A 27,114-nucleotide genomic window follows, 5' to 3' on the forward strand; every position below is an offset into this window, starting at 1 on the left:
CTTTGGCGTACTCTGACTGTTGATGAAAGTCAGCTGGGTGAGGCTACTCCACATTCGTCAACCTCATGAAGAAAAGCACACCAGAATATGGATGCATGCGACCTTTGTCTTATCAAGTTTGTTTGTGTCCAGAAACGCACTGTATAAAACACTGTCATTATTATTATTCATGCGATTTAAAAAAAAAATATTTATTTGGGGAAAGAAATACCCCCCCCCCTCCCATTTTTGCCCTTTATAATACGGTTTCAAAACTTATTCTTAAAGTTACTTTTCTCTCAAAAAATGCTTTTAATTCACTTGTACAGTGGCAATAAAAAGTGTACACACCCCTGTTCAAATGCCAGGTTTTTCTTATATTAACAATGTGATCGAGATAAGTGGAAACATGTTCCACCATAAAAGCAACATACAACTTGTACAACTCAATAAAAACACGAGAAGGGGAGTAAAACTAATCTGACATAATGTGGTTGCACAAGTGTGCACTCCCTCCCGTAACTAGGCCTGCGTGCGTGTGGCTGTGCTTATAATTAATCAAACTCATGTTAAATGCAAGTCAACACACTATTTTTTTAGTGCCTTTGATTAATCCAAATAAAGTTCATCAGTTTCGTACATTATCCAGTTACTTTAAATTCATATATTCTTCCTGACGCCCGCGCCAAAAAATAGATTACAGAAAAACACATTTTAGGTCACATTATTGGTGGAAAAAGTTTTGTAATCATCAGCCAAATTTTTCATATCCCCAAAACCTGGTATTTGAACATAGTTGTGCAAAGATTTAATAAACACGGTCAACCTTTTTTTTCTGGATTTTTCCGGCCCATTACGTTAATTCTTTTAATACCGTAATTTGAAACTGTCATTTAAAAAAATAGGCCCTTCCCCATAATATTCCACTTATTTCCTCTAAAAAAAATGTTGAGTAAAAAATCATCCCATGTAATTTTTCCCCCTGCCGTAAGATTATTTCTCATGAAGCATGCTTTTTTTTGCTCCAAATGCACATTTTCCTCGAACGTAGCATTGCAACAAAAACATCCCAAAACAAAACAAAACCCCCCCCTAACAAACAACAAAAAACTCCAAAGTTGATTAGTCCGATATATGAAAGGAAATATATTTTGAACCAGTCGAGATCTCAAGATAACGCTGCCTCACCTTGCGCGGGCATACACCTTTTTTTTCCCCACACAAAAAGGGGCCATGTTGAAAGCCAAAGCACATTTGCAAGATAAAAAAGTTAAGACACCTTATGACAAACATGTTGACGGACACCTCACAATGTCCGGCATGACAGCAGGGACGTGTGCATAGGAGGACATCCAGCCAATCACCTTCCAGGATCTTACACAGCTGGAACATGACTATCATCTTTGACAATTTCTTTATTATTATTGTTTTTTTTTCTTTTTACAGATGGACACGAGGAACACTGACCAAAATCGTCCACATGCATGATTCATCCGCTTTTTTTTCCCTTCAGTATAACAACAACACATGTATGGATTTATTTAGAAAGTCCAAGTCAGTGGAGTGAGAGGATTAAAAAACAACCCAAAAAAAAAAAAAAACAGGTGGGATGAATAAATAATGAGGGTCGAAGTATGTTTGTGTGCTTTTTTTGGGGTGTGGGGGCGGGGCGACACAACGGGACTCATCTCCTGAAAAGAAACAACTAGTAAAAAAGTTCCTAGCCGGCCGGTACAGACAGACAATATTCATTTTATAGTACAACACCACGATGACGATGGCCAGGTGGTTCTCAGACGACGATGGCGATAGCGCCAGGGAGGGTTTGGACTTCAGTAGACCCATGAGACGGGCACCCACTGGCCGCTGTTGCACACCAGCTCCACGGCCTCTTCCAGGTGGCAGATGGTGTCGTCGATCTCGTTGTTGATGATGGTCTGGTCGAAATAGTGCGCGTACGTCTTCTGCAGGATCTCCGACTCCTTCTGAAGGCGCTGCAAGGACTCGTCCTGAGCGAGTGGGGGAGGCCAAAGTAAAAGCAAGTCAATAATAGTCCAACTTTTCATAATGTTCTGTTGCTACTTTATTGTTGTAAAATGACAATTCTTTTCATACATTTTATTGTAATATGACAACTCAAAACAGTGTTTTTCTGACACACTCGTAATAATGAAAATCATGACTCCCCCCCACTTTAATATTCCAACATTTATGTCACTTTATATCTTCAGTTAATTTGTGTGAAGTCGTTACTTTTTTGGTGTGTGTGTGTAACTTATACCTTTTTGAATTCCAACTTTCTCCCAACATTACACTACAACTTCACTCTTGGAAAATGAGAAGATTGACTATAAATCTTGAAAAATGAAATGTTATTTTCCCTATCACAATATTATGGCGAGATTGATATAATTTTTATTCTTACGACTCATGAAAAGTTAGTTATTCCTTTTTGCTTTTTACACCCCCCATACACACACACACACACACACACACACACACACTAGACAAGACAACACACACTTTCAAAAACTATTGGCTAGCAGGTGTCGGGTTGCAAAATACTTACTGGCAGTGCGCGACACCACCTGGGCGTCTGCGGGTGGGGGCCCATAGAAACATGCATGCATTGTGTGCAAAGATAAAGCAGCCATCAAACACACATGCAGACACATGCACACGTGCATGCAAGGACGTGCTCATACTTTCACATGTAAATTCACGAAAGCGTGCGTGTGTGTGATATGATTTACCTCGTCGATGCCCGGCGTGATGGTTGGTGCAGCAATGAAGACTACGTATGGGGCAAACTCGGCCGTGCGAAGGACTTTCAGTGCCTGTCCGAAAACACCCACAAAACGTGTGTGCGCGCGCGAGATTTCATTTTCATTTGCTCAGATTTTTCTTGCAAAACTGCAATTATGTTAAATTTGTGAAACTGTAAAGAGGAAACTGTAAAACATTTTCCTCTTGATACAAATTCTTGAAAAAAAAATATTTTTCTCCGGTTATGACACTTTTCCGTTTGTAATACCCCCCAACCCCCCACCCCTGGAATTATGGTATAACGAATTAGAATTGGAATCATAGTATTTTTAAATAACACTGGTCAACTGCAATGGCTTGATGTGTCCCTTGACATCTTTTTGGACACATTTCAAAATTTTGGGGGGGGGGGGATATTTTAATGAGTTGTTTGAAAGTTTGACCTAGAAAAGCTTGCACAATACGGATTGTATCATTTATAGCTGTGATATTTTAGAAAAGTCCACCTGTTGCTGAACCTAACCCTGAATTCATAAATATGACTCAATATGTATACAGTATATCTTTTTTTTGTATTTCCCCCCCATGACCTAAATATTGATTAGAACAATTATTTTAACATCTTTATTCTTATATAATGTAGTTTGGCCTAATTTAGTAATTTAACCGTTTTAGGTACCGCGGTTACTACAGTGGACATCTTATCATGTTATCGGGTTGCAGGGTGCATGAAAGGGTTAATTACCTTATTTTCCTGTCTCTTTAGATCCCCCCTCGCACATAACTTAACAAAAAATACTATCGATTAAAAAAAAGATTTGATTCTTATTTAAAAGTTGTCATAAACCTCTCTTCTTATTTTTCACGTCATATTTTGATGTTGTCCATGAGTGGGACATCCGCATTAAGCGTCGACACAGACCTGCGGCTCAACATCCAGGATGGCGACCAGTCCCTGCTGGTGGATGTTGCGAATGGTCTCCAGGCGCGTGCCGTACATGGCGTCCTCGTGGCTGCCGTACTCCAGGTACTCGTTGTTGCTGATGTCCTGCATCATCTGCTCGTGCGACACGAAGTAGTAGTTCTTGCCGTTCTCCTCGTCCTTCTTCGGAGGTCTTGTCGTATCTGCGGGGGCGTGCGCCAGAGAGTTTTAACACTTCCACAAAGAGAGAGGAGTGTGTGTGTGTGTGTCTCACGTGGGATGGGATAGGCGAATCTATCGGGGTGCTTGGTGATGAGCGTGTTTTTGATGTGTCTCCTGCCCACACCGTGAGCACCTGGAAAACACCATTTCAACGACAAACTATGCAGCGCATCATTTAAAGTTGACATTTTTAAAATTAACGTCAAGAACAAAACTGTATATAACTACCTATTTAGAAACATTTCTTTAAAAAATTTTTTTTATTTTATTTTACTATATAGTGTTTGTCATTTTATTTTCAGATGTTTAAAAAAATACATTAAAAATAGACACGAAATGATTATCATCAATCCTGGCAGAATTTATATTTTTAATTACGATTTCTGAACCATTATTTATCTTCAAGTAAATATAATCATTGTTAAACTTTTCGAGATCATTTTTTGGGGGGGGGGGGGGTGAAATCAAATCTGTCTTCATTTCTTCTGCAGCCCCTCAGGTTATCCTAATAATAAAACAATGACACTTCTACTGCTGCTACCACAACTACTCGTAATAATTAAATACATTAAACATATTTATGCGTGAAGGGTTCGAGGTTCAGCAACAGGTGGAATTTTTTTCTGAAACGTCATAGCTATGAATTACAAAATAAATAGCGTATTGCACGAGCTTTTATAGGTCAAACTTAAAAACAACTCATGAAAAGATCTAAAAAAATCTGATGCCCCCCAAAAAAAAAAATCTAGGTCAAATTTTCAAAAATGATTTGAGGGACACATAAAGCTAACTTAGATTAGAACTTGCTGCAGTCGTGTCGGCCCACAGTGGGATGGACCCAGTCAGCGTGCATTTTCGGAGCGCCCGAGGGTTTTAGGATCCTAGTTTGGAGTATAGCCTACTTATGGTTTTTAACTTGTAGGATTGGCGATTTTAATCACTTTCATTTACGTGTGGAAATTCATTATTCACAGTCGAGATCTCAAACGTATGAATTTACAACATCCATCCATGATCTGAACCGCTTTTACGGTTTATTTAAAATCAGATGAAAATAAAAAAAATACGTCAAAAATTGGGGTTTGTTTATGTGCTAATTACAACAAGGTCAATTACGAGCTGAATAATACCGATTTCCACGCATGGAGAAAACGCACTAACAACTTAATGACAGTATGGATTGCATTCGGTTACAGGAAGCAGACAGGCAGGCAGGTGTAACTTTGGTCGTGGTCTCACCTAACAAAACGAGCGTTTTCCTCTTGAAGGCGGGCAGCTTGACCACTTCCTCGTAGGTGACCAGATCTAATTGGTCGAACACTGAAGGGGCAGTGTGGAAGAGAAAAGAATGAGAGTGAGAGTGAGAGTGTCAGGGACAAAAAGACAAAATGAGTGGGACAGTTTTCCCTAACAAAATGCCTCACATCAACGTCAACATTGGGAATTATCTTAAAATACATTTGACGTCGTGACGTCACGCTGCATTCATGAAACCTGTAAAGTTGGAAAGAGCTTAATTTAAAAAAAATCAAACCCCGACTTTTAAATGCAAAAAAAATCATTACTGCAATTACAGAGATTGTAAACATATTGTATACCGTCTTGAAGTTTCTGACTTCTCATTTTAGTTGAATGCAACATTTCTGCGTTGTTCTTAGCGTCCACGACACAAGCCGACAAATGGCATACACACAAATCCGGGGCTGATAGAGTAACACATCTTGCAGTATCTGAGCCGATGTCTGCCTCTATTTACATTTTATACCAGAAGTGAGCAAACTAGGGATCCAGCCCGTTGTCTTTTTAATACGGCCTGCCGAAGGTTGGTACACAATTAAGGTTCGATGCGAATGATTGCATTCATTTCATTTAAACCTGTAATGACAGACATTTCAACGCCAGGTGGCGCAGTTACTTGAAGTTGCAGAGCACAGGGAGGGAAACCACCAGTTCTTACTAGTCTCATTTTGTCGCAAATAGTCCTCAGTTTGTTATTATTTTGTATATTTTGTATTTTTTATATACCTGTACTGTATGCTGCAGTTTTTGTGTTATAAACAATTTTTGGGCAATATATTGTTGCATTTCGTTGCTTGTGTTGTCAAATATGTACTGTATGTTGTTAACATACTTGGACGTTCATACAGGACATATACCATAGATGTTTCACTGTTCTCATTAAAAAATGTTAATCCTGCTTTTGTTCTGTTGATGTTTGGTATGGACTGTCAACATATGCAGTTTTGTATATGTACCGTATCTTGTGCTGGCTGACCCGCCCACCTGTAAATTTTAGAAGTCAATGTGGCCCCCGAGCCAAAATGTTGCCCACCCCTGTTTTATACGAAAGTAACTTGCTTCGATTAGCAACTCGTCGAGGCACGCAAACGCACACGCATAAAAGGCACACAGAGCGGGTTCAATCTCTTCTGTTGTTTTGGACTAAAACAACGGAAAGCAAAGTGAAACGCCGCCAGCGACATACAGGAAGTAACCCGCAGGGGAGCTTTCAAAGTAAAAGCATGAAGAGAGTGGCGTCAGCGTGGTTACTTACATGCACGGAGGTCGTTCAGTAGGAGCAAGCGAGAGAGATGGACAGGAGGGTTACAACAGCAGTTTAATATACACACATACACAAAACACACACATCAACCCATGCGGAACCGCACACGCATGCACAATGTTGATCCGAACTATTTGGCGGACATTTTAAGACAATCAGAACATGCAAATGTAACGAACAACTCAAGAGTTTGATGTTAACCATTTAAATACAGACAATAAAATCAACTTAGCATCATCATCAAATCTTGCAAAGCGTAAGCATGTTAACTAACACGAGCGACAGACTGCTTATCAGCCGGGCTGATTATCAGGGCTGGTATATGGCATTTTGGTGATTTTTAAAAATGTATTTCATCAACATCCGATAACTGAAAAACGGTGTTCTTTTGGCTGTGATGGCTGCAGCGCGCTTCTTTGTCTGCCAAGCCCATAGCACCATCTGTTGTTGTTATTTTGGTGTAATGGTGGTCAACAGTGACCTATCCTGTGTTGTTGATTGAGCATGTCCTTGTCATCGTCATCCTTTTGACGTTTGGTCAGACGCTGCATTACGTAAAATCCATTGTGATGGCACGGGGTGGTTTTACGTGTCGATTATGAACCGAAGCACGCTTTTCTTAGTATTTTGCAAAAGGGTCGTTTTTTTTTTTTGGGTCGATCGCATCGGGGTTGGTTGCTTGAAACGTAGCTCTTCGGTCAAAAAGCGGTTGGACACCCCTACTGTGCATGTACTGTCCAATACCCTGCACATGTACGAACAAATGTAGTAAAAAATACTCAACATGCGCACAAATAGTACATTTTTCTCTATGGCATGCTTGTGTGCACATGCGTGTGTGATTTTTGCATACCTGCATTGTGCTTGGCCAAATATTTGTCTTTGTACTGCTTCTTCTTTTTGCCGAACCAAGTGCAGCTGGCCTGTTGCTCCTGCTTGGTCTTCTCCATGGCCATGCACGCCACACGCCTGCCGCGCACACATAGGTCAAATCCCACAACGTTGCTTTTCAAAGTCAAGTGCTTTGAATACTAAAACTACTGAAACCCCCCACCCTCCCTAGGCCTCCCCAAAGTTGCCTAAATTAAAATGAAAATACTGCCCAAAAACCTTGGAGAAAAATGCAACTAAGTTAACACCGTCAGAGGTCACCCATGTCACAACAAAACTATCAAAATCATACAATGAGTGCAAAACTGTCAAACCAATGTGCAGTTTACAGCAGTTGTCAAAAAGCTTGTTAGTTCCAGAACTTGATGCTGTTGTTGATTGCGCTGTGGTGCTAGACATGTATTCCCGTGTTTTAAGGCTCCATTATCACAGACATAAAATATGGACTTGATCCAGCTTATCGATGTGCCGAGGTGGCGGCCATGTTGGTAGGGGGCCGATATTCCCATTTGCAATAAAAAGCATATACAGTACATTAGCTTAGCATCAACGTCGAACCACAGTTCAAGAGGACAGAATTTACTTTTTTACTCAGGCATTCGTGTATATGTCCCTTCAACATGCGATACTGTACGGAATTTGGTCCAGTATACTTTTTATTTTTTGGTCAAGCCCTTCTCTATGGCACGCAATCGGAGTGGAGGTGGAACTCAATACGCCCGCGACTCATGAATGCAATGATCCTGAGGTCCCACGGACCAGCAAGGTAGGTTTGGATCAACAAACTTTCAAACTTTGTGAACAGTTTCAAGCACTATCATATTTATTTAAAATAGTTCTGTACTGTCTGCGATTGGCTGGCAACTGATTCAGGGTGTCCCCCGCCTACTGCCCGGAGACAGCTGGGATAGGCTCCAGCACCCCCCCGCGACCCTAGTGAGGATCAAGCGGTTCAGAAGATAAATGAATGAATGAATGAGTTCTGTACTGTACTGTTTTTGGGCCATGAAAAAAAGTACATTTTGTACTCTATTGCTTATTTTTAGGGCGCAAAAACAAGTGCTTCAAAGTAATAACAATATGCTTTAACGGACAAACCCTTGCCGCCTATTAGTCCATTAAATCGAGGTACCAATATGCAGTCCTGTAAAGCCTCAAAAATATTTGCTGGCTAAAATACATCGATAGAATCTACTGCTGTAAATCTTTCAGGTGAAAATGAAACCACTGTAAAGACAAAACTACGGCAAATTCTCTATAAGCTGCGCACATTAAAATAAAACGAGCGTGTTCCCTCCAAATTTGTAAAGGGTAGAAGAAAACGACCTCAAATCACATAAAGCTATGCAAGTTTAAAGTGAAAGATCAATAAATAAAATAAAAAGTACAGTTTAATCCCCACCTCAAAGTGCTGCAGGTTAAAGAAAAATGACAAATATCTCAAAAGTAAATACAGCAAACATAGAATGACCACAAATCACCCTAAACATCCAAGAACCTGCAAAAATCTGTGCAGGTTAGGATAAAATTACACTCAGAAAATGTTTTTGAAACATAAGTATATTTTTATGCTTATTAAAATAAAAATGGTGATTACAAAATTGCAATCAGGTTTTTTTCTAGCATGCCAAGTTTTTTTTTCTCCATAGTTTATCCTCCAGGTCAGCAAAATTCCACCGATTATCTACAGTAAGAGCTGATGATGACTGACGAGCTACGTATACAGACAACTGAGACTGGGGTGAGAGGTGCGTGCGGCTCCCAATAGGTCGGTATAATCAATATGTACAAACAGAAAGTTAGAAGAGCAGGGATTGAGTCGATTAGTGCTGGCTTTTCTCTTAACCTTTCAACCAACGTAGCGTTCTAAGTTCTATTTTTTAGTTTCCAACGCTTGTAATTATTCCATCCAAGCGTTTTATTTCCATACTGAGATCAGTTTTATATTTTGCACCCCAAAATTTGCTAAAAGCAGGAAAAAAAAAAGAGACCTCAGGAGTAAAATGTAGTTTGTGTGACTTTGCAGTGGCGCAAGCAGCACGCGCAGTCTCACCATTCCTGCAGCTCAGGCGACGGGATGAGGCCGGCCGTGCCGTTCTTGGTGTTCTCCAGCTTGCCTTGCCACCAATTGTGGTCGTCTTTGGAGATGATCTGGATGATGTCGCCCACGCGGAAGCGAATGCCGGCCTCCTTGCAGGGGATCAGCTCGTCCTTGGAGGGGTCGTACTCGAACTGAGCGCGCACGTAGATCTGCGGGGATGGGGGTCGGAGTGGGGGGGGGCAAGCGCACAGTGCGGCGGTTGGGTGAGATTAAAAAGGATGGACTGGGCGAGGATTTGCTGCTGCTGGAAGGGGGGAATAAAGAAAGCGGCGGAGAGGAAGACAGGAGCAGCTAGGATGGGCTCGACGTCTGTGGTAGTCACGGCACAGGCTTTGTTTGGTCTAAACCATGTTTGTCAACTGCCTGCGGCAAGAGGGGCGTGGGTTCGGGGGTTTCGAAGGAACACATATCTTACCTTGACAGACATTTTGTCCTTGATTGGAGGTCTGGGTACAATCTATGGATTTGAAAGGATCACAAATATGGAAACAAATGTTTGTACACAACAAGTGTGTGTGTGTGTGTGTGTGTTGTGTCGTTGCTGGTGTGAAGAAAACAGGAAGTGTGTTTAAAAATTCATCCAAAATTAAAAAAAAGAGGATGACATTTTAATGTAGTAAAGCGCTACAATAATATTCTGAGACAGTATTCATTTGTTTTATACCTAATTATCTGAAGTAATCATTGTTGAATATGAAAACATAACGGCGAAAATGTGCCATAAAGGTTTTTAATGTACTTCAGTGAGCTCCGCATTTAGCCAAAGGTTAGTGGAGTGTTTAAAAAATAAACAAAAAAACGGTGGCAGGATAATGAGATGACGATTAGTGAAGATTTGCTTTGCTGGTTTTAGGAAAAAGTGTTGCATGGATGTAACGCAGCCAAGCAAGCTCACCTCAAAGGGCTTTTTTCATTGGGGATGGCATTTGGGGGTGGGTGGTGTTAACAATGCCTGTGCCATTAATACCACAGAGTTCGAGCTGATGTAGCTGTCAGTGCAAAATGATTGTGGGTTATTTTAGAAGGCCAAAGACTGGATGTCCAGAATAGGGACGGTGAAAAACGACCTTATAATGACCAATTAATCTTCAGTGTCACAGATTCAACATAAAAGTAGCAAGGACGTCACACAGATGGGTGCAACTTGACTTTAGATTGTCGAATGAGCTTTGAATCACAGCAGCGGTAGCGGGGGTGGGGGGGGCACACTCCCTTTTGGCAGGGGGATGAAGGAGAGGGCATCTGGGTTTCCACCAAGCGGTAAACTTCACTTCGGTTGCACCGCAATGACGTTGGCAATGGCTCGTGTTTTCATGTTGTATCCAAGCCATCCATTTTCTCTTCCACTTCTCCTTATTAGGGTGAACATAAGTGACCATATTTAAAAAAGGCATTCATCGTTTTCTTCCCATTCCATAAAACAAATGTGACATGCCACCTAACTCTGTGGACTGGACTGTTTAGCTCCATCCAACGCAAGCTAACCGTGCAGTACTATTGCAACTGGTGCCAGACCAAAGGCGTGCTGAAGAACAGGACTCTAAGGTTTAATATATACGCTAACTACTAAGGTTGTTCCACTGCGCGGTAACTAATTGGAATGTTAGTTAAAAAAAAAAATCCCGCAAAGATATTAGTGAACCCACACATGGTTGCTGATTGGTCGAGATCGGTCATTGCCGTGTCCTTGTAACTTGCCCTGTTCGATGCTGACATAGTATATTTCATCATCTTCACATTCCTGCAGCAACTAAAATATATCCTATGGGATCAATATAATACCGACCTCCCTACATACCCTCCTGTGAGTGAAAGAAAACCCCACAATGGTCAGAGCAATAACTTGAATCTGACGAGATGAAAAAAAAAACTATGAAAATTATCTGACATAAATCAGACATTTCTTTTGAAATGTGGTTCACTGTTTCGTGGTATGGTGTGCATGTACTCAACAAGGACCAGAGAAAACGAATGAGACAGTTGAATAAAATTATTAACAAGCACATTAAAAGTCAAAGCTTCTAATACCCTTTCGAAGCAGCTTGATGTTCCTCTGACTACAGTTGCACATGCTATTAAAAAAATTTAAGATCCGCGGGACCATAGCCAACCTCCCAGGACATCCGCAAGTAGGAAGGAGGAGAATTGATGACAAATTGAAGACACAGATCAAACGAATGTTAACAGAAGAAGCCAGAGTAACCTCCAAAGAAATTAAAGGTGAACCCCAAGGTCAAGGTACATCAATGTCAGATTGCACCATCTGTCACTGTTGGAGCCAAAGTCAACCTCGCGAGTGACGACCAAGGAGAACACCGCTGTTGAAAAAAAATGAATTTGCCAAACTGCATTTTGACAAGCCACAAAGCTTCTGAGAGAATGGTCCTTTAGAGACAAAAGTGGACCTTTTGGCAAGGCACGTCACCTCTGTGTTCAGAGACAAAAATGAAGCATACAGTACCAAGTAAAAAACACTGTCCAGACTATGAAAAATGGAGGAGCCTCTGTTGTGTTCTGGGGCTTTTTTGCTGCATTTGGCATTGTACAATGACATCTCAAGACTATCAAAGGTATTCTAGAGGCAAGTGTGCTAGACACACAAAGAGCTTGGGCTCAGTCGCAGGTCATGGATCTTACAACAGGACAATGACCCAAAACAAAGCTGAAAACACCCAAGAACGGCAAAGAGCAAAACGCGGGTCGGCGGCATGGGCGAATGATTCGCACGTCCGCCTCACAGGGCAGAGGTGCAGGGTTGGACTCTGGCTCCGGCCTTCCTGTGTGGAGTTTGCATGTTCTCCCCGTTCCTGCGTGGGTTTTCTCTGGGTATTCCGGGTTCCTCCCACATTCCAAAAACATGCATGGCAGGTTAATGGAACACTGTAAATTGTTCTTGGGTGTTATTGTAAGCGCGAATGGTTGTTTGTCTATGTGTGCCCTTCCATTGGCTAGCGATCAGTTCGGGGTTTCCCCCGCCTACTGCCCGAAGACGGCTGAGATAGGCTCCAGCAAGCCCGTGACCCTCGTGAGGATAAAGCGGATCAGAAAACGGATGGATGGATGGATAACCCGTACGGGACATATCTAAAGTGACTTTCAATAAGCCCTGATCTAATTCCTACTGAATATCTGGGGAAGGAGCTGAAACATGCCATCTGGAGAAAGCGGCCTTACAAACCTGAGTCACAACTGGTTCAGGTTGCTCATGAGAGTTGGCCAAAATACCTGTCGTGAGGTGCACGTCGTAGTGAAAGTTACCTAAATCATTTGATTGCAGTGATCGTGCAACAAAATATAAAGTTCATGGTTCCATCATTTACCGTCATTTTTGTCAAGGCCTGTTTCATGATTTTATTTAATTTTATTTTTATAATTTGGTGTAACTGCAATTCAAGAGCAATGTCTGATTTTCATTGGTTAATTTTCATTCGGTCTTACTTTTGTCAGATTCGAGTTATTCACGTAAAGCCACGCCAATAACCTTTCATCTAACCCTTCCATGTAGACAAATAACGCCTCCTTTCCACTGCACAGGACCTACTTGTTCTTGTTGCATTTCCACTGAACAGGTACTATACTATTACACAGCACAGTCTCTGTTTTACTGCAGTCACCCGTTTGCTGCACTTTGCTCTTGGATGAAACTGGTCTCCCATGGCTGGGAAGGAAACACAGCGGAGCGATGTTCTCCACCATTATTGCAAGACTGATGTGATGGACGATGTTGCGGTTTTCTCGCGGTACTTTGCCCCAAAGCAATTACAGCCGAGTTTCATAAACGGAAACCGAACCATACCGCTTGGTGGAAGGGAGGCCCTTGAGAAGCAAGTGGGAGTCAGTGAACGTTTATATTCACCTGTCGACCTTTGGGCTGGATGGTGGATGGCAGGTCCTGAGGAAGTTGAAAAAGCATCGAGGAGCAGAGAGAACATACGGCAGGTCAGTGAGGTCGGATACAAATATCGCAAAGGCATCGTCACGGCCTGTTGAGGAACATTAGAAAACCTCCTCCAGAAGAACAGAAGCACCTGCTGCAAGCAAAGCGCATAGCCAAGCTGATGTGTGGTGTCAGCTATGTTGCACGGCACACATTGGGCGTTGAAAAGGCACACCAATTTGTGAACTGAGATATCGGACACAATGAGAGGGCCTTGGAAAACAACACAGGATTGATGTGGACTATCTACCTCGTGACCCATTAAGGCTTTCTTCTTACAATTAAAAACACACATACATCTTAACGGAAGGTTGAAAAATGTGTGGACAAGTGGGAAGGGCATTTTTTTCCCCCTCCTCGGGGTCTAGGCATCCTTACCAAGATTGAACTGTTAATGCTGGAATGGCCATTGGCAGGGGACTGCCTGGACGTGGTGGGGGACTCTTTCTGAAATAAGACACACAGGTCAACAGAGCGCACGCACACACACAAGCGCGCGCACACACGCTCGCACATACACTGGGTAGCCGCTGTGGCCAAGACGCACCACAGCATTGACGTGATTCACACCGTCACGACAAGGGAGTGATCCTGAGCCTGTTACAGCTTTCTAGTACAGGGGTAGGTGCAAACATGTACTTGGGGGAACCAAAGTAGTCAAAATTTATGTGATCACCGTCTTCCATTACTATGCTACATATCCATCCATAATTATTAGGCGACCAATTTTTTTTTCCAATTACAGTGTAGAGGTAAATCCAATTTTAGAGTGTGCCTTCAGTCACGGTGTGCCGCAACATGCCGCATAGCACTAACTAACCTTAGTTGGAACAGAAGCAACTTCATTAGGATCAAGGACAAGAGGGATAGAAGGTCCCCAACTAAACTCGAGTAATTGATGTTGGTCACACAAAGCTGGGAGAATCTATGCCTGCCTGTATTGTTTTATGCTCTGTTTGTTGCTGCTGTGTGCGTGTTAAAGTTGCAGTTCAGAAAAGGTCGATAAGCCATCTGTCACATTCCATTAGCCTGCCTATGGCATTTTGTGCTACATGCTAGCATTAAGATAGTGGACTTTGGTTCGAGAAAATTATATGGTTTGGTTGAACCTTTGGGTGTTTAAATACACAATGCTTGATCATCTTTTGTTTGATGTGTCACTTTTAGAGTAACATTTAATTGTGAGTGAGAAATAACATGAAGCAAGTACACTCGGACTCTTATTGGTAGAACTGTAAAAACAAAAGAATGAGACCGGGCGCTAAAGTATCTTCTTCCTTGTTCTAATATTTTTGATGTGTGATTTTTTTTGTGGGGGGGGGGGGGGGGGGGATATTCCAAATAAAGATACACAGTTTAATTTCACACCAAAAAAGTGTGTTTTAATAAGTTGCAATGTGGTTACAGCATCGAGAAGGGATCCACCTACACAAAGCTTTTTCTTCCTAGGCTCTCTTTTGTGGATTTTCACCCATTGCGGGTGGGTCTGGAACGTATCCCCTGCGATAAACGGCCGTTTGTTATTTTGCAATGATACATTTTTGCCACTATATCACCATCTTCGAGAAAAAAAAATCCTAAATAACCACACTTTCAAATGGGCTTATTTGTCCTGCTAAAATTTTGACGTCAGATACATCGGCAACCTTGTTCAATATGGCGCAGAATATATCGAAAAAAATATTGCCATTGCACCAATAGCCAATAGCAATATGCGTACTGCAAAAACCTGCACTGAGTATCGCACAGAGTTGTTGCCTTTGTCTGATTTTGATCACTCAGAGTCAATGCTTCAATACACATCACCATTCAAAAGTTGAATGTTTATCGCTATTTTGGGGGCTTTTATTGGGGTGGGGAGCATTTGTAAAATAACCCATTTCAATGTGTGTCCATTACCCGTGGCCTGTCTTTCACTGTTCGTGGGCTGGCTCGGTACCTATCCCTCACGAACAGCAGGGGTTGACTGAGAATAATCCATTCCGTATTTCCAAGAACTTAACTTAAAATCAACCTTCCATATCTGTAACCTTGGTTTTGCCCGACAAATAGATGATCCCTCATGATCTTTTGGGCTACTTTTGTTGAAAAAAAAAAAGGGAGTGTGGATGATGGGGACGGGGGACAGGCGCACACGGGCAAATAAGCGTTTGTCATTCCTTGAGCACACTGAAGGAGGGCAGGAGGGTGTATGGGACATGGAGTGAGGAAGTTCCGGTATCTTGGTTGTGAAATTGGTGTGCTGCATATCCATGTCACCCAGTGGGCACAATATACACACAGAAACGCACGCAATCCACCCTACACAAACTCAGCGCCCTGGCGAGCAGTTAGTGAGAAGATGAGTGAAGAAGAAGAGGAGGAGGAGGAGGAGCAAGAGGAAGAGGAGGAGGAAGGTGTTACCTCACAGGAGGAGCCCTGTGTCCGGTAGCTTGGCACTATTTTAAATGTGATGCTGCCTCGCATCTCCTTCTGCAAAAACAAACCGTGTTAAACAAATGACACGTGCTAAGCAATTAGTATCATTAGCACCCCTGCACACACACTCACCAGCATCTTCTGCAGCTGCTCGACTGTCTGGTTGGCCACGCTGATGCCATTGATCTCCCTGATCTCATCTCCTACGTGCAAGGTGCCTGAGAAGATGAGCGTGAGTTGGGAGTGTTTCGACGTCGTCACATTAGTCCCTGTGTCCAGCAATGGCTTGTTGCGAGGTGATTGTGCGTTCTACCTTGTCTGTGGATCATTCCTCCGTGCATGATCCGAGCCACAATGCAGTTGTTGGAGTCGTTCATTTTCAGTGTGATGCCCTACATCCATCAAGAACACACAAAGGTGAGGACAGAATTGAAACATGATGTATATGGAGTTCCCCCACTACATCAAAGATTTTATGCTGTTGTTTTTTTATGGGATTTTCCACGATGCCGTCTGAATTTAGAATTGTGTGCCTTCAGTCGAGGAACACGGTCTGCTAAAAAACTGTATGTTACTGCCTGTGTGTTGTTTGAAGTTGTAAATTTACAAGTTTGACACCTGGGCTCGATAACAGTGCTAATTCCCATTAGGTCCACTATGGTGTTTTGCATGACTGGTCTATGCTAGCATTAACCGAGTGGATGTGAGGCAAAAATTAGAGGTGTCAATTTATCGTGTTAATTGCGAATAATTAATTACCCATTTAGTGCGTTATGCTTTTTAATCTCGTTAATCTAAATTTTAATCTCTAACTTTATTGTTTCTGTCGGTGGGTTGTTTCTATCCCTTTTCATGTGTTGGCTTCCTGTGTTCGAGTAGTTGAGGGTGGGGAAACAACTGTCAGTCACAGCCTGAAGCGGACATTGATTGTCTGTCATTATGTTTGGGCTTGTTTAGCATAAGATGATTGGCTCCCATTGGAGTTGGTCGGCTAAGTAAGCAGCGGTGAGGAGAGGAGAGGTGAAAATGGAGGAGCATGTGAGAGTTCTCGGCACAATGAATAGAAAATTTAATTTTCAAAAACGCCCTGACAGCACTATTGATAAAAGTAGAGTGTTGTGCCTAATTTGTCAGGAGTTTGCTGACCACCGAAGCAGCTCAAGTTTAGCCTCGGAGGTCAACAGGCCCAGATTTCACCCTAAAATAAGACGAGTAAATTAAAATGAGGTCATGTTTATTCAGGCAAGTATACTGTATGTCATTGTGATTTTTCTAATGTAAAATATGTGCCTCAGTTGAATAGTGAATGGTGAAGCACAAGTTGAATTTTGTCAGTGGAGTGGAAACGCACCATGGGCTCGTCCGTGTTCTTCTGAAACTGCACCAGGCGCACTCTGGTGACGTTTTCCAGGTCCATGTCTCCGTTGGTGCTTTCAGGCGAGTCGCCATTCAGGTAAGGCGAAGTGGGCGGCGGCGTCACCCTTAGCGCCTCGTCGCTGTAGACCTCATGAGCCACCACATCGTGGGCCTGCAGCAACGCCTTCAGTGGGATCAAAGCACAAATACCTGTACATCTTCAAAAGGCTCACACAAGAAAGTGTGATATGCAATCTATTCAATGACAGGGAGTTACCGATTTACAAACATCCGACTGCAACAAACTAGGGAAAAAAACAACAAAAGCTTAAAAAATACTGCCAGTAGATATGCTGATCGTCACTTTAAAAACTTAAAACGCGGAGTGTTAGTTTGCTATGGAGCGTCGCCTTGAGGCAAGGCATTAATCAGTGACATTAGGGTGATGGGATTAGCGGCGGGGACGGACACTGATGACAGCTGAGTGGCTTTTCCATTAACCAGATTAATTTACGCTGCTCACATGCTTGAAACCTTGCTTCAAGATATGTTCTCTCTCACGGAGGCCTTTGAAATTACGCATGTAAAGAACGTAGGCATGTTTTCTCCCAAATGGGCATCCTCCACTTGTATGTCTATTGTATTGTTTTTCAAAAAGACTTCACCATTGCCTTCTTTCATTCATGAAAAAAACAAACAAACAAAAAAAAAAAACGCCAACAAACTTAAGTGGGAAAAGGACACAGTTGGTTCTTGTTACTTTGTTAATTTAAAAAAAAAAAAAGTAGAAACGTGCTTTGAAAATTATCAGGATAAAAGATATCGGTGCACAAACATCAACGTCTGCTCCCTAAAATGCACGTAATTGACAAATTATGGATAGCACAGAATTAAATGCAAAATGTATGTTTTTGTTTATTTTCATTCCTTGTACATTTTAATTGAAGAATTAATTGGACATTTGAAATTTCAAGCGCACCCATTGCATTTAGAGTGCTGTCATTTATGGACTTTTCCAATCTTTCGAATCAAAACTTAATATTATGATGCCATTCCTTTGGCACTTTTATGCTGAGCGTTTCGATAAAATTCCCCTTCTGCAAATGACTTCAACAACTTATGATAGCCGACACAGTATTGTTCCAGTAACTGTTTTTTTTCTTCCAATATCTTGAATTATCACAGCAACTGTCCTACTGTGGTATTTTCATTGTTGTGGAAAAAGTAATATGATATCAACAACCACCTGGAGCAGATTGGATTTAAATTCCTTGAGTTCACCGTAGTGTTCCAGATATTGTCTCTTACCAAAGCAGACAAAACACCAACGAGACGATGACATTCTGTTCACTAGGTAACAGTTCATGCGCTCTTGAACTCACCATGAAATGCGGCTGAGTCAGTATCCGTCTGAGTTCTTTCGCGTCGTGGTTTTCCGGGTAGCAGGAGATCTCTTCCAGCACCTGAGGACGACGAGGACAAGAATCTTTTCAATCATCGTCGTCTCACTAAAAACCGCCTTGGGTAACCTCGCTGACCCTCACAAAAAAATGCCACCCCAACCCGCCCCCGGAATCGCCACCGCCAAGTTTGGACACCAAAGTCGACAAATCTCCCCCACCTCCTGCCTGTTTATTTGGCAGCGCTCGGTTGGAAGTCAGCTCCAGTTATGTTGCGCCTGACTGGTGAATGTGGCGTTGGAGAGGTGAGGCGGGGGAGGAGGGGCCTTGTGGGGCCTTTTGAATACAAGCCATTGTGAAGCAATCATGTGCTCATGTCGCTTGTCAAGCAACAACCCATCTTGATTGTCCACCTCCGACGGATCTAAGAGCATCGGTAGCACGTGTGGTCGAGCGCTTACATATTCCAGATGTTTCAAAGCTTCACCGTCTTCCTGATGTGAGGAGAAGGTCTTGAGTGGAGGAAGACACAGGGAGACCAGGTTACACAAGGCGCACTGACAGCGTTTAAAAAGGTCATCTTCCGCGAGATATTGGATTAGTGTGGTGAGCAAAAGCAGCTAATTTTAGTCAATTAGTTGGATAACAACGCCCAGGTCCTTTGATTGTAATTACTGCAGTGTTTGAAGCACCTTATTGGTGAGAAAGGAGAGAAAGTTGCACAGCCTGATTGGCTCAAGACATTCAAGGTCATTCAGTGGGAGCGGAAGGAAACCAAAGCTGCAGTGAACTTGAGCCCCGTTCGGGAAAGGTCTAACGGACATTTACCAGAGCAGGCCGGCACATGTGATCCATAATGTCTTGGTGAAGCAGCAAGTAGCACAGTGTCCTAGGTTATTTTTGTACTCCCTCTTCGAAGAAACCGATTCTGTTTGTGATTAGGGGGGCAGCTCCTTTTTTAAATTTTCTTTAAGTGTGACAGTTGCTGACCTCGTCTGCTGCATCTTTGCTCGGTGAACCCTTCTTTTCTGCAGACAACTCTCGGCGCTTTCAAGATTCATGGAGGAAATCATACAACAAGAGCCTTCCATAAAATGCCTTCAAAATATCACGGACCCTCGAAAGTTGAGCATCGCAATTAAGTCCATCAACGTTTGCAAAAATCCAGCTGCCCAACATGTGTGACATCACGCAAACTTTCACCATCTCAGACCCGGTGAGCATGCAATGAACTGCACAAGTGGTTTTTGTACCGTATTGGCTCGAACATTGAAATAAGACTGAAAAAGTGGGGGTCGTCTTATATTCGTGGTTTAGACATTATACCCATTCACGACGCTAGATGGCGCCAGATATCATTGAAGCGAATGCTGAACTTGACTCCCCAGGCCAAAGTGAACCCCTGTCACAAAGAAGAAGAAAAATAAAAAATAGCGGTAAGAAAGAAAAGAGAAGAAAATGGAGAAACGTAGCGACAATCTGGAGAAAAGTGGGTCGAAGATTGGCCAGGTTAACCGGCAGCTGAGGAGAAGTGATGATGTAATTTACATTTCAAAAATCAGAAGCCATTCATTTACGAATGTGATTGCACTTTAGTTTACATATTTAAATGTTCAGATATTAAGATTTGAATGAGGCAAAATAACATGCTTTTTCTCTCAAATATATTGTTAGAATCATTTGTTTCAGATGTACTGTAATTATTTTCTGTATAAAAATTAATTTGGTGTTCAAAAGGTATTTTTTCAAACTTGAGGGGGGTCATCTTATAATCAGGGCCGTCTTATATTTGGGCCAATACGGTATTTGCCAAGACGGCAAAGGGGACAAACGTGTGATGACTCCGGAGAAATGGAACTTATTACTGAACTCTAATGGTACACGTATTTCTGTCTAGGCTGCTGAACACAATGCAAAGTGACTTGTGTGAAAGACGTCATTCCCCAAACAGAAGCAGTAATCCCTCTGCCCTCTGCATGTTAGTCACAGTTTATTTTTTGCACGCAAATGACAGTTAAAGTGATTATTTGGCATGCCTGTACAGTTAAAAGTTTTTAAGACGGCCACGGTTTGACTGTGCTTTTCCATGTTCCACCCTATCGTCATGAAAATAAAAGCCTCCTATTCTATTTGATACTTTTCGCAACCAAAACTGAACCAGAAATCATTTGGTGTGGAATAAAAAGCCAGGTTTCACTGGAATAGATTTCCCTCACTCACGTCTCAAGACTTTAGACGTGTTCCTTCCTTCAATAAAGCACACAAGAAACACAACTAACGTTTGCGTGCCTGCTTGCACGCGACATACACACAACGTAATTTTTTCCCCCTACTCTAGTCAGCCTCGTTAAGCAACCCAAGCAAACGGCAATCAATTGAGATTTATACGCAAGCGGGGTGAGACCCTGCAGACCATAATGCAACTCTGAGTAAGCGTGCAGCAAATGCAAGTGTCGCTGGTGTACGCGTGCGCATCAAGCGGCTAGTGAGGGAAGTCAAAGAGCTTTATGAGAAGAGCGCAGTGCAAACAGGCCAAAGGGCTGTGCCGCAGCTGCACAGACAATGAGCGCAAGTCAGTGGCAGCACCGTACAAAGACCACTTGGGAGGTCACTTAAGTTCATCACAAGGCAAAAGTAAATAAATGAATACATTTTATACACACACACACACGCACACACACACACACGCACACACACACGCACACACACAAACTTCTCTCTCTCTCTCTCTCTCTCTGTATGTATGACTAAAATATATGAAAACATATACAAAAATGGCAAAGACATATTTTCAGCTGCAAAACAAACCGGTGAGATCAAAGGGACAACATCAACAGCCTTGCATTTTCTTTTCTTTACTGAAGAAAGTGTGGACAAAGCTCTTTTCTGTTGATTCATGTATTATTATTGTTATTATTATTACATAGGTGCTGATGAGTTAAGGTATTAGTAAGCATCAAGCCAGAAAGATGAACAAAATCAAAGCATGGAAAAGAGACATTTAAGTAACAATTTTCCACTGCACCATACTAGCTCAGCTTGTTGGTTTTCCACGACCTCGGGAAACCTTGGACAAGAATGAGGCTCTCCTGAATTTTTGACACATTTTATTCAATGGTAAGGGCAACAAGAAAAACGCTGTAGAAAAGGAACGAGAAACCCCAACGATAAAAAGAAAAACAGTGCGCTTTTATTTGCATTATTTGCATAAGGGATTTGGTTCACGGAGTAACAAAAAAATAAAATAATTATACATACATACACATATGGTGAAATTTTCAGTCTGACAAAAAGCCAATTTGTCATATTAAACTTTTTTTTTTTAATTCAGGGCAAAATTAAACCTACATTTTCCATGAGCAAAGTGCAATATTAATGAGTCAGGCCCGAGTAGGAACAGTGCAGTGGAAAAGGAAAATTGGCAGCAGGTTAACCACTTAAATCACGAAAGAGAAGAGATGTTGATGGAAATGATTGTCATTTTACCTCTTTGGCTCTCTGCACGCCGTCACTGGACGGGTTCCTGATCTGTGGGGACGACTTGGTGTTGATCTTATCGTAGAGCTGCAAAAGACAAACACCCGCATGCATTCATCAGCTTGTGGAACAACACAATCATCTCTCCTGTTTTGCCACTTCATCAACACCTCTGCGAAAAGAGCATCTGAGTATTTCAACTCATGTCATGCAAATGAAGAGCTCACAATCAAACCCATGGCAGTTGATTCATAAATACAGCTCTCGTGTATGTTATTGTGAAGGAAAATTGGTCAAAATACACAGCATGTTTATATTTTAATAGTGCTGAAATTTTCTGCATTTTCACAACCGACATAAAAATATGTGATGAGCAGTGCAACAAATCTTTTGGACTAAATCTCAGACAAGAGGTAATTTTATTAAAAAAAATAATAATAGAGACCCGACTCACATTACACTGAGAAGTGTGTGTTTAAGGCCTCAATGTTTGTCAACAGAGTGTCAACAAAGGCAGCAGCTGAGGGCTCAGTGCAACAAAAGACGAAAATAATGGAACACAACAGTCGGGTGGTACTCAACTACCCTACACTCTGCACTATAAGGCGCACCTAAAAGCATTCAATTTTCTCAAAAGCCAACAGCGCCTTATAATCCGAAGTGCCTTATATATGATCAATATTCGGATTTCTTGGACGTGGTATTTTAAATGTTCTGTTCCAGCTGCAGTGGTTGTGAAAGCGCTATATAAATAAAGCTGTATTGTATTGTATTCACTTTAGCGTAGCTCCATCGAGTGGATGCATAACACAACCCCAGCCACTATTGTACCTTCTGTTCTATGCGCCTTATAATGCCGTGTGCCCATATATATGAAAACAGTTTTAAAATAGGCCATTCATTGAAGGGGTGCCTTATACAGTAATCCCTCGTTTATCGTGGTTAATGGGGACCAAAACCACCCGCGATAAACGAAAATCCGCAATTAACATGTATATATTAAAAAAAAAATTGCCCCACGTGGGCCTTTGGCTTGAGCAGAGCGCACTAACACACACACACACAGGCCAGCGATCCCTCAGGCGTGCAAGCAGCCGTGTTTATGATTTTTTCAATTAAGGTTGTTTAGACAATTAAGGATGGAGAGACCTGCTTTTGTTCTTATAAGTCTCTCTCTCTCTCTCTCTCTTTCTCTCAGCAACACACAAACACTCACCTGCTCACCCATGCGTGCACGCACACACGTGCCCCACGTGGACCTTCCACGCTTGAGCAGTGTGCACACAGGAGCACGCATAGTAAACAACACTTAGACACTGATTTTTGCGGACTTCAAAAAAACAAAACAAAAAAATGGATGTTTGAAAAAATCCGCGATGAACCGAAGCTGCGATAAACGAACCGCGAAATAGCGAGGGATCACTGTACTCTGAAGCATCTTATAATGCGGAATATACAATATACCAACGAACGCAAGAGTCTCATTAAGAATGCATTTACACCAAGGGTCCTAAACAGAGGAGGAAAGCAACCACTGCAAGTTCAAAAGTGGAAAAAAAAATACCAAAACCGTGCAGGTCCACGTCATTCCATATGTATAACACACAAGGGGTCATGTCTGATTTTCAGCATGAATTTAAATCCCGTATTTAAAAACAACACTTTGCCATATTGTCTTTGAAAATTAGCATAACCTTGTTGTAAAATGAAATATAAGATATCGGGTGCCTGACATTGAAAATAAATTCAAATATCGGCTGTGCATGTCGTTACTTGCTGACCGCAACACACCAGCTGAGAATGGCTCACTTGACCCAACGTTGGCTGGAGTCATTTCAACGACAACCACATTGCATACGTCCATTTACTATGCCGCTTATTCTCACTAAGGTCAAGAGAGAGCCTGAGCCTATCCCAGCTGAATCTGGCCGAGATAAGGAGTCCACCGCAATCAATCAATTGGCACATACACTAGAGACATACAAGTAGCAACCGTTCTTATTTACATTCACACCGATGGACCGTTTGGAGTCTTCTATGAAGCTAATGTTTTTGGAATGTGGGAGGGAAGGCAGATTTCCTGGAAAGAAAAAAACATGCCAGCATGGGGTGAACATGCAAATTCCACACGGGAGTGTTTGGCGTCGAGATTCAAACTCAGGACCTCAGAGCTGGAAGGACAGATGCCCGAAGCACTATTCCATTGTGCTGCCTCGAAACTATGGCAAAAATATGGGTTGAACATGATTAAACCAACAAGTAAGCTGCCTTTATCCTCCGCCAGGTCTAAAAATGTGATCTAAAGTATGAACTACAAAGTGGACAAATTTGCCATTTATATCCATCAATTTTCTGAACCGGTTACTCACTATGTCAAAAGCCAAATGGTAATTTTCATGAAAATAAGACTGCATTCTCACTCAAGAGATACGATGCACATATCTGATAAGGTTAGGAAGAATGTTAACCTATGATTAAAAGTTAGAGCAAATTTGTTATTTCAGAAGTGTGGCTCAAATTGGGAGCCCTATGCATTAATCAGCACCCAAGATGTAGCTTTTTGTTTCAAGAAGGTTGGTGCCCCTGTTTTAGACATTACACACTTATTAATATCAACAATGTAGACAAAACACCAACACATGTATATCACTGCAAATATTGTCCAGCGTCTTGAACGATAGGTACAAGTAGTTCTCCTTTAAAGTTTTATTTTGTAGTGGCAAACTGACCCAGATGACAGAGTAGAATGTTAAAATGTGATTCAAAACATTGGCTACAGTTAATATAGGTTTCATGATGAGGCAGGCTGAACCTGGAACAAGCTCAGCAATGTATTAATTCACATTATTTTTTCTGGGAAGCCATCCATTTTTTTTTCTTATCAAGGGCTGAGTTGTGGAGGCAGCAGCCTAAGCAGTGAAGTCAAGCAGACTCCCATGAGTCCAACCACTCCGTCCAGCCTTTCCAGAAAAATTCTAAGGCCTTCCATGGACAGCCGGCAGACTTCAGTTTCTCCAGTATGTCCTGATTCTTCCCCAGAGAATCCTCCTGCTCGTATTTTTTTTCATGGGGAAACATTTTTTCCAGATAGGCTCAACACGTAAGCCAAGCAGTGTTACAGAACAGATGTGCTCAAATGTGCAAATCTATAAAATAGACTTCCTTGAAGGCACTACTATTTAGTGTGCCGTCACTAACCAACTGCAAAGCTTAAGAAGATTAAAAAAAAAAAAATCAAGTCAGACATCAAAAGCACCAGATAATAGGATTTTTACTCTGACTCAATTACCTGGAGGCCAACGCATGAAACTCATCAAACACTCACGAGGCAGGTGCAATACAGGAGTTCCAACAAAGCTTTCTAGGCCAGTATACTCCATCTGCGGCCGTTCTGTGTCTTCAGCGTGTTGCACTGCATGCTACTTTCAGTCGCCCTTGCAACCACAGCTATGCCTCTTACACGTGCTCTCACAATGAACGCCATTGTTCCGACTCCCTCGCCGCTTCGCTCCAAACAGAAACGACGTGGAAACATGCAAGGCGCCCACGCTGACACGACAGTACAATCTGCTTCATCATGCCAGGACCTAGCACGGACGCTATGAAATGTACTACGATGCCTATATTTTCTTGTTTACAAGACTCTTCGTACTGATGGGCACATGTTTTGCCAAAATCCATTATATTGGATGTCAAGTGCTTTCTTGTCAAAGCAATGACTATATGTTCATGTATCACCATGAGTTTCTTCTGATAACATGTTTCTCTAATAGCTTCATCAAGAAATACATGACCATCGATGTACTGCCAAGCAACACTCCTATTGTTTACGATACTGCCAAAGACGTTCCTAGACAGGTCGACAGACTTTTATTATATTGTGGGTGAAAAAAGGTTCCATATAGACGAGTGTTGTACGAGTACTACTGGTGGTACTCGGGCTCCTTCTCGTGGCACTCAAAATAATCATTGAAAGAAATGTTCAAACTGCGCCTAATTGCTTCAACTCTTTTTTTAAGTCTTCCATCCATTTTCTAATGTCATTTCTTCACGAAAGTCGCAGGCGTGCTGGAGCCTAACCCAGCTGTTTTTCAGTAGCAGGTGGGGTACACCCTGAGCAGCCAATCGCTGGGCCAAACAACCATTCGCTCCCACAATCACACCGAGGCACAATTTAGAGTGTTCCATTAACCTGCCATGAATATTCTTGGAATGTCGGAGGAAGTGGAGAACCTGGAGAAAACACACGCAGGCTCGGGAAGAAATGCAAATTTCACACTGGAAGGCCAGAGCCGGAATCGAACCCTGCATCTCTGCACTGTCAGGCGGACATGCTAACCGGTTGATCACAGTGTCGCCCTTTTTTAAAATCCAGTACAACATATTTGTTAAGTAAAGTTCTGTTTTATTTAACTTTTAAGTTTAATGTATTTCCATGAAACCATTTCGAAAAATGCATTTTGGTCGGAATGTCAGTCAAATTTTATGTGTAATACTTTTAAATCAATTCAAAATGACTTTTTTTCATTTTCTTTTACTTAACTCATTGAATGACACCCTTTTTCACTGGAGCAACCCCCTCAATCGCTCACATTTTACTGAATTTTGACTGATTTGCAAGGCCCACAGAATTTTCTGTTCTACGGCTATATAAACATGCGACCTGTCAGAAGAAAGGTGAGACTATCTTCTTTGAGCAGAAAAAAAAGTTTGTTTCTATCTTTCTCCGTTCGTTGGCAATCAGCATTAGAAAACTGCTAAGTTTTATGGAAAAGGCCAATTTTCTGCAGAAATCCAGAGAAAATGAGCTTTTTGTAAAAGCATGCATTTCATGGATCATTTCAAGTTTGACACTATTTTTTGCTTTTGTGACAGCTCAAATACCTCAATAATGTGTTTCTCCTACAAAACAACATGACAAAAAATGTTTTTATAATGAAATAATTTATTTGCACATAACAAAACTATTGAACTATGAACGAAAGTGCAAATTGAACAATAGTGGACTTTTGCACCACTGCGACCTGCTGGCCATTCTTTTACTATTTAACATTGCAGTCAAGCCTGCTCCTTCAGTGAGAA

At 41.9% G+C, this 27,114-nt stretch overlaps 1 protein-coding gene across 20 annotated transcripts in view; it reads right to left on the minus strand.

The window, feature by feature from the left end:
* Positions 1-1,376: 1,376 nt before the first annotated feature.
* Positions 1,377-27,114, minus strand: part of caska (calcium/calmodulin-dependent serine protein kinase a) — a 110,349-nt gene continuing 84,611 nt past the window's right edge. For 4 of the 20 annotated variants that reach the window (XM_086123030.1, XM_086123028.1, XM_086123031.1 and 1 more), the window contains 18 exons: positions 22,042-22,119; positions 19,017-19,067; positions 18,538-18,618; positions 17,151-17,339; positions 16,113-16,191; positions 15,932-16,017; positions 15,785-15,853; positions 13,760-13,828; positions 13,301-13,336; positions 9,860-9,901; positions 9,397-9,593; positions 7,306-7,421; positions 5,129-5,209; positions 3,942-4,022; positions 3,668-3,870; positions 2,733-2,816; positions 2,549-2,575; positions 1,377-1,988 (listed from right to left, as the gene is read on the minus strand). In XM_086123030.1, coding sequence (XP_085979156.1) covers positions 1,812-1,988; positions 2,549-2,575; positions 2,733-2,816; positions 3,668-3,870; positions 3,942-4,022; positions 5,129-5,209; positions 7,306-7,421; positions 9,397-9,593; positions 9,860-9,901; positions 13,301-13,336; positions 13,760-13,828; positions 15,785-15,853; positions 15,932-16,017; positions 16,113-16,191; positions 17,151-17,339; positions 18,538-18,618; positions 19,017-19,067; positions 22,042-22,119 — 1,746 coding nt within the window. In that variant the 3' untranslated portion in view covers positions 1,377-1,811. The remainder of the gene's footprint in view (positions 1,989-2,548; positions 2,576-2,732; positions 2,817-3,667; positions 3,871-3,941; positions 4,023-5,128; positions 5,210-7,305; positions 7,422-9,396; positions 9,594-9,859; positions 9,902-13,300; positions 13,337-13,759; positions 13,829-15,784; positions 15,854-15,931; positions 16,018-16,112; positions 16,192-17,150; positions 17,340-18,537; positions 18,619-19,016; positions 19,068-22,041; positions 22,120-27,114) is intronic. The other 16 variants (XM_086123035.1, XM_086123038.1, XM_086123037.1 and 13 more) reach the window with 13 other exon arrangements.

Source organism: Hippocampus guttulatus, chromosome 11 (assembly GCF_054856545.1).
Source record: "Hippocampus guttulatus isolate MCC_2025c chromosome 11, RoL_Hgut_1.0, whole genome shotgun sequence".
NCBI classification, from domain to species: domain Eukaryota; kingdom Metazoa; phylum Chordata; class Actinopteri; order Syngnathiformes; family Syngnathidae; genus Hippocampus; species Hippocampus guttulatus.